The sequence below is a fragment of the Urocitellus parryii genome, chromosome 4 (genome assembly GCF_045843805.1).
Source record: "Urocitellus parryii isolate mUroPar1 chromosome 4, mUroPar1.hap1, whole genome shotgun sequence".
Taxonomy (NCBI): Eukaryota; Metazoa; Chordata; class Mammalia; order Rodentia; family Sciuridae; genus Urocitellus; species Urocitellus parryii.
This window is the reverse complement of record NC_135534.1, coordinates 10,234,435-10,248,955: the sequence shown is the minus strand read 5'-3', so window position 1 is coordinate 10,248,955 and position 14,521 is coordinate 10,234,435. Positions and strand designations below refer to the sequence as shown.

Sequence of the window (14,521 nt, the reverse complement as noted above, 5' to 3'; positions counted from 1 at the left end):
AACTGAATAGACATTTTTAAAAGAAAAAGATCAAATGGCCAACAAGTATATGAAAAAGTGTTTGATATCTTTAGCTAACAGTGAAATTCATTAAGCTTTTATTTCACTTTAGGTACAATGGACTCATAAAGAATACACGTAATAGTAATGGCTTACCAGAACTTTTGGGAAAATGTACAGATATACACTATTGGAAAGACTGAAAATTAGTACATACACTGTGGAAATCAGTATGAAGTTTCCTCAAAAGACTAGGAATGAAACCACAATATGATCTAATTCTACTACTCCTCATAAAATTTCCAAAATAAATAAGGTCAGAATACTACAGCAATATGTGCATACCCATGTTCATAGCAGCACAAATTTAAAAAGCCAAGTTATGGAACCAGTTTATGTGTCCATCAATTGATGGATGAATAAAAAAAGTGTGGGATATGTACACAATAGATTTTATTTTTTTCTTTATAACGAAGAACAAAATTATGTCATTTGCAGAGAAATGGATTGAACTGGAGAGCATTATGTTGAGCAAAATAAGTCAGATATAATGGATCATAAATTCTCTCTTGTATGTGGAAACTAGACAGAAAAAAGTAGGAAAAAGTAACATCATGAAAATAGAATGAAGAACCAATATCATGGAACATGGAGATCAAGGAAAAGGAGAAGGGAAGAGGAATGGAGGGTGGAGGATGTAATTGAACAAATTATATTGTGTGCCTATATATATGTCACAATAAATTACACTATTATTTGAAATTATAAAAAGACTATATTACAACAATAAGTGAACAAATATTTGTTACAGAAATATAAAAATGGCAAAATGCATAAAACCCATATGTAATGAAATGGTAGTTGAAAACTTACCAAATGTTATGAGAGATATGGACATCCAGGTTCAGGAAGCTCAAAGAACTCCAATTATATTCAGCAAAAAAATAAATTCTTCTCTAAGGCATATTATAATCAGGTTATTCAAAGTATAAGAGAAAAAAAAAAAGGAATTCAGAATACAGCACATATAAGGGAATCCCCATTAGACTAATAGCAGATTTCTCAGAAGAGACCTTACATAGCAGAAAAGAATGACATGATATATTGAAAATCCTCAAAGACAAAACATTACTTAACAAGAAAACTATACACAGCAAAGCTTTCCTTCAGAAATGAAGGACAAATAAGGACTTTGCAGCACAAGCAAAAGCTGAGAGATCTACTAATCACCACACTAGCCTTAATTACATATAAGAGGTTGTGAGGGGAATGGGAAAAAAACAAGGAGAGAAATGAATTACAGTAGATGGGGTAGAGAGAGAAGATGGGAAGGGAGGGGAGGGGGATAGTAGATGATAGGAAAGGTAGCAGAATACAACAGTTACTAATATGGCATTATGTAAAAATGTGGATGTGTAACCGTTGTGATTCTGCAATCTGTATACGGGGTAAAAATGGGAGTTCATAACCCACTTGAATCTAATGTATGAAATATGATACATCAAGAGCTTTGTAATGTTTTGAACAACCAATAAAAAAAGAGACAAAGGATAATAACCATCATCATGAGCATGCAAAAGTGTAATTTAGAAGAGCAGAAACTCAAAAGAGAAACAGAAAAATCAGGCAATATCTATATAGAAAACCACCAAATCACAAAATAGAACAATAAGAGAGAAAGAAAGAACACAGGATTAGAAAAAACACAACAACCAGAAAAAAGTCAACAAAATCACAAAAGTTCTTACTTGTCAGTAACAATCTTGAAAATGAATGGATTAACATCTTCAATTAAAATATTTAAACTACCTGTATTAAATGTAAATTGATAAAAAATTACCTCATGATTCATTAGCTACAATTAACTCACCTCGACACTGAAGACATGCACAGACTGAAAGTGAAGTGATGAAAAATTATATTCTATGCTAATAGAAACCAAAAGTGAGCTTACATGTGTCAGAAAAAGTAGTCAAAAATTGTAAAAAGAGACAAAGGACAAGTGGCTATATAGTGGTACAGCTGTCAATTCCATAAGCAAAAATAACAATTGTAAATATATATGCATTGAATGACAGAGCACCCAATTATATAAAACTAACATTACTAAATCTAGAAGGAAGGGTAGACATCAATACAGAAGGATTTGGGGATTCCAGTACCCCAGTTTCACAAATAGATCTTCCAGATAAAAAGATCAATGTAGAGACTTAGGAATTATACTATATTAAAGGCCAAAATGGACCTAACAGAATCTATAGAACATTTAATAAAAAATGCAGAATATGTGTTCTTCTCATAAGTGCATGGAAAATTCTTCAGGATAGACTCTCTGTTAGGACACAAAGAATATTTTAGCTGATTTTAAAAAAATGTTATAATGTATCTTCTCTGACCCCCATAGAATAAAATTACAAATCAATAACAAACATGTATTGAAATACCACACTGTACCCCAAAAATATGTACAATCACAACTCAACATTTAAAATGTTTTTCAAAATTAAACAGAAAAAATTTAGAAATTGTATAAATACATGAAAATTAAACAACATACCTATGAATAACAAATGGATCAATAAAAGAATCATTATAGACCCTTAAAGAATCTATTTACTCCTACCCCCTAAAAATAGATGATCTCTGATACCCAACCTGACAATGCAACTCGAGGAAGTGGAAAAGCAAGAGCTCATGTGAAAGTAACTGGTTCAGCACCAGCCCACACAGCATCAAAGAATTTATGGAAGCAGCTTGGATTGTGCATTATAAATGCACAGGGTGCTTAAAAATTTCCCCTGTTAAATTTGTTTCTAAAAGTTTGTGCCCATTTCTTGTTCTTATATCATCACAGAATAAACCTCAGGAGAAAACAATCAATTGCTTCTTTAGGTATTTCCTGATATAATGGTCAGGTACGTGTGCTCCTATGGTATAGATATTCTTAATTGGTCTGTTTAACTTCCCCACAGCCTAAAGGGCCTTGGCCTTAGCTCATATTCAGACTTCAATTTTGTTGATCTTATTGCCATGGCCTGGGCCATTTTCCAGAAATATAAGAGAATATAAAGTTATCTAGACTTCAGGAGAAGTTATAATGTCTGGTGGTCCCAGTTGAACAAACTGATTCATCTAACCATGGCTCACCATGGAATCTGGTCTTTTCTGTTAGGAGGCTCATGACCAAGAACTTGCAATGTCCTGAAGGGAAGTCATAGCCTCCCATATTTCAACCCACAGGTATGTATTGGAGGACGTAAACTCATCTCAGACAGGACACTGTTTCCTTACAAGTGTAAAGATACATTGAAGTAACACTTAATTTTTACATACAAGTTCTTTGCCTATGTCCATATTAAAAGCCAAATTCAACACACATACAAACAAATTCTAAAATACTGAAATAGTGTTTGTGGGGCTTTTTTGTTTATTTGTTTTGTTTGTCTGTTTTTGAGAACACATTTAATCTCTTTGATGGTCTTTTGTGGCAATATGTTGATCAATCTGAGATCTTCTCAAATAATTTACATACTCCAAATGTGATATATATATTCATGTATATATATGTATATATATGCATGCATATATACCAATCATTTGGAGTAATTAGAGTGTATTATATATATATTTATTTATATATAAATGTTATACTTGTAATAACCTCAGTTTGATCTTTCTTCAGAACCCAATATTGAGTTACATCCATAAGGTAGAAGAATATGATACCATGGGTTCCTTTCCCCCAGCACACCAATTAAACAATACCTTATGGGAAAATTTCTTTTCTGAAAAATCTAGAAACTAATTGAGAAGGTTCTGCTCCTTAAGCAACTGTGAAACCAGACATATCAAAGTTAGGAGGTAAATTAGCAACACCTTCTCTCCAGTATCCCAACCTCTGGCACAGTACCATATGATTAAGAGGAAACTTTCTTGGTCTTAGATTTTCCAAGGACAGAAAAGTTGGGGCTTAGTGATAGAGCACTTTCCTAGCATGGATGAGACACGGAGTTCAATCCCTGGCACCACATAAAAATTAAAACAACTGACTCAACATGGCAGCAGGTGGGAAGGCAGCACTTTCAGTACCTCCTCAGCCATGTGGACAGAGAGACACATCAGAACGTTCGGATTCTACCTGCTGAGAAGCTCCCAGCAAAATTCCACTGAAGTGAGACCTAGGTGGGGAATTTGGGATTATTGGAGGTGACAGCTTGCCCCGGACGGGTGAATCTCGGCCACCCTGCGCGGTCTGGGCCGCTGCTACCTGGCGACTGGCACAGAAGGAGGCGTTTCAGCACTGCTGGATACCGTGTGCGGCTTAGAGACCCTTTGAAGAAGTTGCTAACCAATCCTTCATGAAACAGTGGACCAGAACTGAAAGTGAGTGTGGGACAGACCAGAGACAGGCCAGACCCACCCCTTCCATCGGACACTCGGGCAGGGAGTCTGGGGCCCACTATAGCAGAGAGCTGACATCACCAGAGTTTGGCAGATGGGATCCCTTCCCAGTGGAATCACTTCAACAGGTGTGTGACTCCCATCCCCACCAGATGCATACAGCTGGGAAACCTCAAAAATCTCACCCCAGAGCTCCGTGGGCATGACTGTAGGGGCTGAGGGCCAAGGGAAGCAGAGGGGACTCCTGACCACCAACTCCCTCTACCACCAGCAGTGATACCCAAGGCCTTAGACGCCAGTTCCCAGGGGTGTGGCCACCGAAGGGGTCCAGACAAATTAAACTGAAGGTTCCTAGATCACCCGCTCTACAACTTTGGGGTCTGGATGAATGACAGAGATAGTGCTCAGTCATTTGGGAAATAGGGCACTCAGGGGGGTTGCAAGTGTAACTAGATCTGTGGAGATCGCCTCTGGGGAGTGGGACCTGGCTGGCTGGCAGGAAGAAGTGGGGAGGGGCCGAGAAGATAAATGGCTCTGGACTAACAGGATTGGAGAGAAGCCCAGTAGGGGAAGAGGAGCCGCCTTAAAGGGATTGCTGCCAGCACATAGAGGGTAGAAGCTCGGCTCCGAGGGCACAGCTCCACCTACTGGAAGAGAAGAAAATAGAACTCTAAGACTTCATTTATCATTTTTTTTTCTTTTCCCTTTTCAATTTTTATTGTTATTTCCATTCTCCTTTATTCTACCTATTTTTCTCTCCCTCTTTCTCTTTAAGGACTCCTCCTTCCCCTTCCCCCTAACTTTCATCCCAAGCATTATGACTTTCATTACGTGTAATTTTCTAAATGCAGATAGGCGAATGTTCTGAGGCTATCTATAGGGCTCCTAAGTACCTAGCTATTACCAAATACCCTGATCCATTCACCTGTTAATATCCCCCTTCAGTACAGCAATCTTCCAAAGTAGCCAAGACATACTAACCTTCATACCATCATAGCACCCAACCTAAACATAAAGTCCTAAGACCAAATAACAGATCACTATATGCCTACAGAATCTGTAAGCCTTTTATGAATTGAATGAAGCAGCTTTAAATTACAATAAAGCCCAACATCTCTAGACATAGTCTCCCACCACAAAGGAGAGACCACAGAGATATACAAAGCCAAAACAAATTTATAGGAGAAAACAGAAACATAGCAGTTAAACAGAGTTGGAAAGTAACGTGAACACCATGAAAAAACAAGGGAAAAAGGGATTACAAACAATGCAGGACAATTTAACTTTACAGGAGAAACTAGAAGCATCAGAAAAATGGACATAGAAAGAACTCAAGGCATACCTGACTCAGATGGAATGGAATCTTAAAGAAGTCATTAGACAGCAAGTCCAAACAATGAAAGAATACTTTGAAAATGAATTACATAAGCAGATTCAAGAAGCAAAAACTGAACTCTATCAGGAGATAGAGATTTAAAAAAAAAATCAAACAGTAATGCTATAAATGCAGGAAACCATAAACCAAATCAAAAACTCAAATGAGAATATTACAAATAGACTAGATCAAATAGAAGTCAGAACATCAGATAATGAAGACAAAGTTTATCAACTCGAAAAGAGTATAGTCAATGCAGAAAGGCTGGTAAGAAACTACCAGCAAAACATCCAAGAGAGATGGGATGTCATAAAAAATCCAAACTTAAGAGTCATTGGGGTAGAGAAAGGTATAGAGGTACAAATCAAAGGAATGAGCAATCTGTTGAATGAAATAATTTTAGAAAACTTTCCAGACATGAAAGATGGAATGGATTGCCAAATCCTGGAAGCCTACAGGACCCCAAACATACAAAACCATAATAGACCAACTGCAAGACACATTATTATGAAGATATCCAACATACAGAACAAGGAAAGAATATTAAAAGCTACAAGAGAAAGGAGGCAGATTACATTCAGGGATAAACCAATTAGGTTAATGGCTGATTTTTCATCACAGATGTTGAAAGCAAGAAGATCCTGGAACAACATATTTCAAATGCTGAAAACTAATGGATTCCAACCAAGAATATTGTATCCAGCAAAATTAAGCTTCAGGTTTGACAATGAAATTAAAATATTTCATGATGAACAAAAGTTGATAGAATTCGCCGCCAGAAAACCAGCACTGCAAAGCATTTTGAGCAAAACACTACAAGAAGAGGAAATGAAAAACAGCACCCAAAACCAACAGTGGGAGGTATCTTAGTAAAGGGGGGGATAACCAAAGAGGAAAAACAAGCCAAATTAAAATAAATAAATAAATAAATAAATAAATAAATAAATAAATATGACTGGAAGTACAAACCATATATCAATAGTAACCCTAAACATTAATGGCTTAAACTCACCAATCAAGTGACATAGGGTAGTAACTTGGATTAAAAAAACAGATCCAACAATATGCTGCCTTCAGGAGACTCATATTATAGGAAAAGATATACACAGGCTGAAGGTGAAAGGTTGGGAAAAATCATACCACTCACATGGTCCTTGGAAGCAAGCAGGAGTGGCCATACTCATATCAAATAAAATCAGCTTCAAACCTACGTTAATCAAAAGGGATAAAGAAGGACACTATATACTGTTAAAAGGAACCATTCACCAATAAGACATAACAATTATCAATATGTATGCACCAAATAATGGTGCTGCAACATTCATAAAACAAACATTCCTCAAGTTCAAGAATCAAATAGACCACAACACAATAATTATGGGTGACTTCAACACATCGCTCTCTCCATTGGACAGATCCTCCTAACAAAAGTTGAATAAAGAAACTATAGAACTCAATAACACAATCAATAACATAGACTTAACCAACATATATAGAATATATCAACCATCATCAAGTGGATATATGTTCTTCTCAGCAGCACGTGGATCCTTCTCAAAAATAGACCATATATTATGCCATAGGGCAACCCTCAGTAAATATAAAGATGTGGAGATAATAGCATGCATCTTATCTGATCATAATGGAATGAAACTGGAAATCAATGATAAAAGAAGGAAGGAAAAATCCTGCATCACCTGGAAAATTAACAATATGTTACTGAACGATCAATGGGTTACAGAAGACATAAAAGAAGAAATCAAAAAATTCTTAGAGATAAATGAAAATACAGACACAACATATCAGAATCTATGGGACACAACGAAAGCAGTTTTAAGAGGGAAATTCATTGCCTGGTGGTCATTCTTCAAAAAAAGAAAAAAAAACAACAAATAAATGAGCTCACACTTCATCTCAAAACCCTAGAAAAGGAAGAGCAAAAGAACAGCAAATGTAGCAGAAGGCAAGAAATAACTAAAATCAGAGCAGAAATCAATGAAATTGAAACAAAAGAAACCATTGAAAAAATTGACAAAACTAAAAGTTGGTTCTAGATACCCTTCAATAGATGAATGGACAAAAAAATGTGGCATTTATACACAATGGAGTATTACTCTGCACTGAAAAATGACAAAATCATGGAATTTGCAGGGAAATGGATGGCATTAGAGCAGATTATGCTAAGTGAAGCTAGCCAATCCCTAAAAAAACAAATGCCAAATGTCTTCTTTGATATAAGGAGAGCAACTAAGAACAGAGCAGGGAGGAAAAGCATGAGAAGAAGATTAACATTAAACAGGGATGAGAGGTGGGAGGGAAAGGGAGAGAGAAGGGAAATTGCATGGAAATGGAAGGAGACCCTCATCGTTATACAAAATTACATATAAGAGGAAGTGAGAAGAAAGGGGAAAAAACAAGGGAGAGAAATGAATTACAGTAGATGGGGTGGAGAGAGAAGATGGGAGGGGAGGGGAGGGGAGAGGGGATAGTAGAGGATAGGAAAGGCAGCAGAATACAACAGACACTAGTATGGAAATATGTAAAACAGTGGATGTGTAACCAATGTGATTCTGCAATCTGTATCCGGGGAAAAAATGGGAGTTCATAATCCACTTGAATCTAATGTATGAAATATGATATGTCAAGAGCTATGTAATGTTTTGAACAACTAATAAAAGGGAAAAAATTAAAACAACTAAAATAAAGTTATTGTGTCCATCTACAACTAAAAAAATATTTAAATCCCCAGATAGTTTTTCAGATACTTTATCAGATAAAAACTTCAAAGAAATGTGTTAAAATGTGCTCAAATAACATGCTTAAGAAATAAAAGTAAGATAATGACTCATGAAATGTCTTGTGAAGATGTAGGTATTCCAAAATATAGCCATATGGAATTTGGGAGTTGAAATGGAAAATAACTGTATAAGTTGTATAAATTGATTAAGGTTCAGAGTAGCAGATTTGAATTGGCAGAAAGAAGAATTGATGTATGTGAACATAGAACAATTCAGGTTATGAAACAGGAAGAGTGGGAAAAAAGAATGAAAGAAATATTAATAGAGCAGATAAAAGAGATACAGGATGTGGGGACAAGTGCGTGGAGTACTGCATACATGGCATACGTTAAGGGCATGTGTCAGGCCACACTCCCCTTGTGCTAGGCATGTGAATGGCAGGCTGCTTACCCCATAGGTACAGCCCTGGACATGAGGCTATGAGTTGCAGTCCTTGCATTTACTCCATGGCCCACTCCTTGATTAGTCGCTGCAAGGATGGTTAGCAGAAATTACATTGGTCACTGCCTGTATTCTGCTTGGCTACTACCTGAGTATATACACATTGTAACTGTGCAATAAAATCAGACCTGCTTCCTGCTTGGTCTGTGGAGGTCTTGATTACTGATTCTGCAGCCATACTCTCCTGTTCTGTGGACCTCCTTGCTCGACGAGAGAAAGCCCCTGCAGCTGCTGCCTGAACAGGGTCCTGAATAAGCTTATAAGTCAGGATGTGTCCCCTTACAGAGCAGTGAGGAAGGGGAAATAGGGAACCTATTGAATTCCACCAGAGACTCGCAGCTGCAAGTGCTGCACACTCTCTTAGATACTAGAGCTTTAACCCTGAATAAGAGAGAAGCCAGAATTTCTGGGATATAAACACTAACCCATGGATCAATTCTGTTAATGTTTTTGATCCTAGGATATGGGACAAGATAATGGCAAATGTGCAACAAGCTGAAGTGAGACAGGGATATACTTTACCACTACAATTTTTTTCTATTATGACAGCCATTTAGCAAAGTTTAGGGGGCCCTGCAACAGACCCTTGTTATATAATGATGGCCCTGAGGAAAGATGAGGCTGTGAAAGACAAGCAAGAGAGAAAAAGCAGGGGTGAGACTCTACTTCAAAGCAAGCAACCACAACAGGTGCAGGAGGGAGAGAGGCAGGAAATGGTACCTCTAGCCTTCATGGTGCAGTAAGAGGTGACCACAAATGGTGCAAGAATACCTTCTACTGACAGGCAATGATTATACCCTTTTCTGAGTCAATGGCAACTGCCTCTTTATGAGCAACACCAAAGCCAGCAAGGGACTATGACAGCTTAGAAATGACTGGGCCACCAGACAGGTCCAAGCCATAGTCTCCCAGAAACCCATTCCAGGAGGCCAGAGATCCTTTTGAAGATCTATGTAGGATAAAATATGAGATTCAGGGTAAGGGAGTACAAGCCTTCCTAGTTAACACCGCTTCCACAGCACAGCACCCTGCAACTTGGTATCCATACGCATTGGGTACCCTAAAGGAGTTAAAGAAGGCAATAAAAGAGGATGGGCCCTGGGGGCTGTTTGCAAAGCAAATGCTTGAAGCACTCAGTCTTGAACTTAATTTCCCTCAAGACTGGAAAGACCTATCCAGAGCAGCTCTTGAGCCTGCAACATTCTTGAACCAGAAGGCATTCTTCTATGATTAATGAGAACAGCAGGGGGATTGCAGCCACACCACAAATGTTAACCTCCCAGCTGAATGCTTGCAAGGAGAGGGGATCTACAGTTCCCTTGTGGTACAGGCTATATGCCCACCAAAATATTTTGACCAGCTGCAGCCCTGTGCTCTGAGAGCCTGGAGGAAGTTACCAGCTGGGGAAGGGACAGTTTCTATACAGGGTTTAAGGAAGAAAGCCACTGAGAAGGTGCCACAGTTTATTGAGAGAGTAAACAAGGTGGTAGAAAGAAAGGTGTCACATGAAGGAGCAAGAGTGGCCCTAGCCAAGAAATTGATCAGAGACGGATTAAATAAGGAACATAGAGCAGCAGTGGCACCAGCACAAATGCCACACTGAATGACTAGATTTGGCCACCCAGGATATAGGGACACAAGGAGCTCAAGCCTCTCTACTGGCCTCAGCCATGACAGTTGCATAAAAGCATGACTAAAGAGATTTGAAAACAACTAGTCAGAGACTGCAAAAAAAAGTGCACCCCTTTTCCCATTGACCCTTTACAACCTGCTGGAGTGAATTCCCAAGAGTTAAAAACTAGTGCTTATGGCAAATGGATGTCACTCTTTATGCACTTTTTGAAAAAAAAATATATTCATGTAATTATTGATATCTATTCAGGCTGTGTAATGGCACAGTCTCCATAGGAAAAACCACCAAAAAAGTCATCTCCCATCTACTGAAGTGTCTTGGAAGTGTGGATGTTCCCATGTCTATTAAAACTGACAATGGGCCAGCCTATATTAACAGGACATTTGAAGCAGTTTGCAATCATTGGCTTGTACACCACTTACCTGGGATCCCCAATAACCTTCAGGCTCAAGGCATCATTGAAAGAACACACAAGAAATTTAAAAACCATACTACAAAATATAGGGGGAGGGGACTATATCAATTCCCCTCATGATTTCTTGAACAAAACCTTATTTGCTTTAAATTTTCTTTCTTTTTTTTTGTAGAAATTTAGCAGCACATAAGCATTGGGCCCTCCTCAATGCTTGGTAATGAGACCTACCATCAGGACAGTCCTCTCTGTTTTGCTCTTGCCCATGAAACTATTGTAGATAACTATAACAAGTCATATGTTGGGCTGTTTCTCACTGACGTTAGAGTTCTAGTTAATGCTACCTATAGCCAGAGACTACCCTTGGAAAATTCAAGAAACCCTTGCTGCCAACATGCCCAACAATGCTTTTTGGAAAGGCCCCCTTGGATAATGATAGCATCCCATGGAATCAATGTGTCACTGCCACACCTTATCTCCTTGATAAGAGGAATTTCTCCAGGGAAGAACACCTATTGCACCTGGGCAGGTGCAGCTCCCAGGAATGTAACTGATGTGCCCCAAAATCATATGGCTGCTGCAGTACCTGCTACACTGGACAAGCTGTTACTAAATGTTAGGCAGGGAATCAGATGATGTGAGGAATATCATGCTAATATTGCTAGGAGTTGGCTGGATGAATGAGTCTATATTGAGTTCAGACCCTGACCATGGATTTGCCTTTATGCCAAATTATACCCATACTCACTATGCACATGCTTGGGTTATGCCACCCTTTGCCATGCTGATAATCAATGATACCGAAGGCATAAATGTCACTCATACAGAGATCCCTTGTGCAGTCAACACATACTGCTGGCTCACAAATTGTCTAATCCCTGATATGAAAGCTAAACATATATTTATCCTCAGAGTGTCCCCAGCAATCTGGCTTCCAATGAACCTGTCCAGAGAGTGGAAGAGTCCATGGGACATGGAGATGAAAAATCTTCTGAATGAGATCCAACACTGGACAAGGTGTGCAATTAGCTTCATCATCACTGGAATTATTGCCCTGGTAGCCACTATTGCCACCACAGCCACTGCCATTCTTCACTTACTCAGAGTATCCAGATTGCTCAGACTGTAAACAATTTGTCTATTGCCATGGCAGAAGCTTTTGCCATTCAAAATGACTTAAATAAACTATCCTGAGCTACTATTTTAAACATTCAGCAAGAACTAGATCTCCACCAGAAACAACTAGATATTCTGTTTATGTTGCAAAGGCTCACTTGTGACCTTGAATTCCATACTATTTGTGTCACCCAATATGCTGTATCTGAAAATGTAATCTTACACTTCTCTAATTTTTCTCAGTATATTAAAGGTACATGGGATGCAAACTATTTATGACTATGTATGACCTTACTAAGGCGATTGTCAAAATCAATGAAAATAAGTTGCCTATCTTCACAAACTCTTCCTTTTTCCAGGGATTGACTAAACATTGGAAAAACTTTATAGCCAATCAACTAATCCTTATAATGCTATTACTGGCCATACTGTTTATAATAGTGATTTTTCTTTCTTTTGTTTTGAGATGCTTATGTAACCATGTAAAAGCCAGAAGGGGGAGATATGGGGACAAGTACATGGAGTACTGCATACATGGCATACGTTAAGGGCATGTGAGTGGCAGGCCACTCCCCTGGAGCTAGGCATGTGAGTGGCAGGTTGCTTACCCCATAGGTACAGCCCTGGGCATGAGGCTATGAGTTGCCTTCCTTGCATTTACTCCATGGCCCACTCCTTGATTAGTCCCTGCAAGGATGGTTAGCAGAAATTACATTGGTTACTGCCTGTATTCTGTTTGGCTACTGCCTAAGTATATATACATGGCAACTGCACAATAAAATCAGACCTGCTTCCTGCTTAGTCTCTGGAGATCTTGATTAGTGATTTTGCAGCCACACTCTCCTTACCCTGCTTTGTGAACCTCCTTGCTGGATGAGAGAGAGCCCATGCAACAGGGATCATTGTGGAAGAGGCTGACAGTTGAATGCTTCCCATAAAGTTCTACAGAAATGTCAGCTCTCAAAACTTCTGTTTGAAATGAATGCCCCCCGTGATCTGCTTCTTCCATCCACACCCTAAGTTACCACCCAATAGCCATTCATTATTAATCCATCAAATGATTGAACCCAGTGGTGAGGTTAGGGCACTCATAAACTCATCACAGCCCCTCTGAATGTTCCTTCATTGCCTAACATATGAGCTTTTCTGGGGTATCTTGCATCCAAGCCATAACACCTCACTGCATTAATTTAACTTGGGATGATTTCTACAACCTCTGTCAATCAAGAATTAGTACTAAACAAACCCAAAATTTCCTCTCTGCATGTCTCCTAGAAAAACCAAACAGATAATGAATAGGCAAACTACATGTTCTCTAAAAAAAACCACAAAGCAAGTAGCAGAGTTACTCTGGTTTGTTTTCAGAGTATTTGCAGATCAATGTCCAATATTAACTACATTCATTGCCCACAACAAGAATCTTCACAAAGTAGATCATTAACATATTTAATTGCAGAAGGCACCTCAGCAAAATCTTTTTCTCTCAGTGATTGAAAGAAAACAGCCACTCAAATAACCTGAGGATGACTAAGGGATATTAGCTCCATGGAATTGTCTCAGAGGTGAAGAGAGGACCATTAAGAAGGAAGCGAGGTCAGGGTCAACAGCCTTTGCTGTGTCACAGTGAGAGAGGATAAAACACTTTGTTCTTTGAACTCATCTAGATACAACCACTTTGCCTTCAGTTGGTGAGGGTCATTCAGCCACCATGGCCTTTCAGGACCTCCTGGATCAAGTTGGTGGTCTGGGTAGATTCCAGATAATTCAGATGGCTTTTCTTCTTACCTACAATGCCATGGCACACATTCATATTTTATTGGAGAATTTCACTGCAGTCATCCTTGGTCATCGCTGCTGGGTCCACATGCTCGATAATGCCACTGTCTCTGACAATGACACTGGGACCCTCAGCCAAGAAGCCCTCCTGAGGATCTCCATCCCACTAGACTCAAACCTGAGGCCAGACAAATGTCATCGCTTCATCCACCCTCAATGGCAGCTCCTTCATATGAATGGAACCTTCTCAAACATGAGTGAGGTGGACACGGAGCCCTGCATGGATGGCTGGGTATATGACCGGAGCTCGTTCCTCTCTACCATCGTGACTGAGGTAAAAGGCTTGATTTTCCACTCATAAGTAATTGACCTGGGTGTGTGTAAACAATGAAAATAATGAACATGCTTTCAGCCTTTAATTGCTGTGTGGGTGCTGGTTCTTCTTTGCTTTTTTCAGAAACTACTGATATTTTTATGCAATTCAGGGCACATACTTAGTGTAATGATAATAAACAAAGAGGAGCCTACTGTCATGGCACTTTGATTCTTGTGAATATCACAGTTTAAGC

At 38.8% G+C, this 14,521-nt stretch overlaps 2 protein-coding genes across 3 annotated transcripts in view; one reads left to right on the top strand and one right to left on the bottom strand.

Annotated features, from left to right (window-relative positions):
* Nucleotides 1-13,185, bottom strand: part of LOC113178420 (solute carrier family 25 member 33-like) — a 31,585-nt gene extending 18,400 nt beyond the window's left edge. Inside the window, 2 exon segments of the mRNA XM_077796904.1 lie at nucleotides 9,070-9,293; nucleotides 13,025-13,185. Of these exon segments, the coding sequence (XP_077653030.1) occupies nucleotides 9,070-9,293; nucleotides 13,025-13,185 (385 nt within the window).
* A 699-nt stretch (nucleotides 13,186-13,884) lies between these two features.
* LOC113177923 (organic anion transporter 7-like) overlaps nucleotides 13,885-14,521 on the top strand; it is a 44,892-nt gene continuing 44,255 nt past the window's right edge. For both annotated transcript variants that reach the window (XM_077797480.1, XM_077797479.1), the window contains exon 1: nucleotides 13,885-14,286. In XM_077797480.1, coding sequence (XP_077653606.1) covers nucleotides 13,885-14,286 — 402 coding nt within the window. The remainder of the gene's footprint in view (nucleotides 14,287-14,521) is intronic.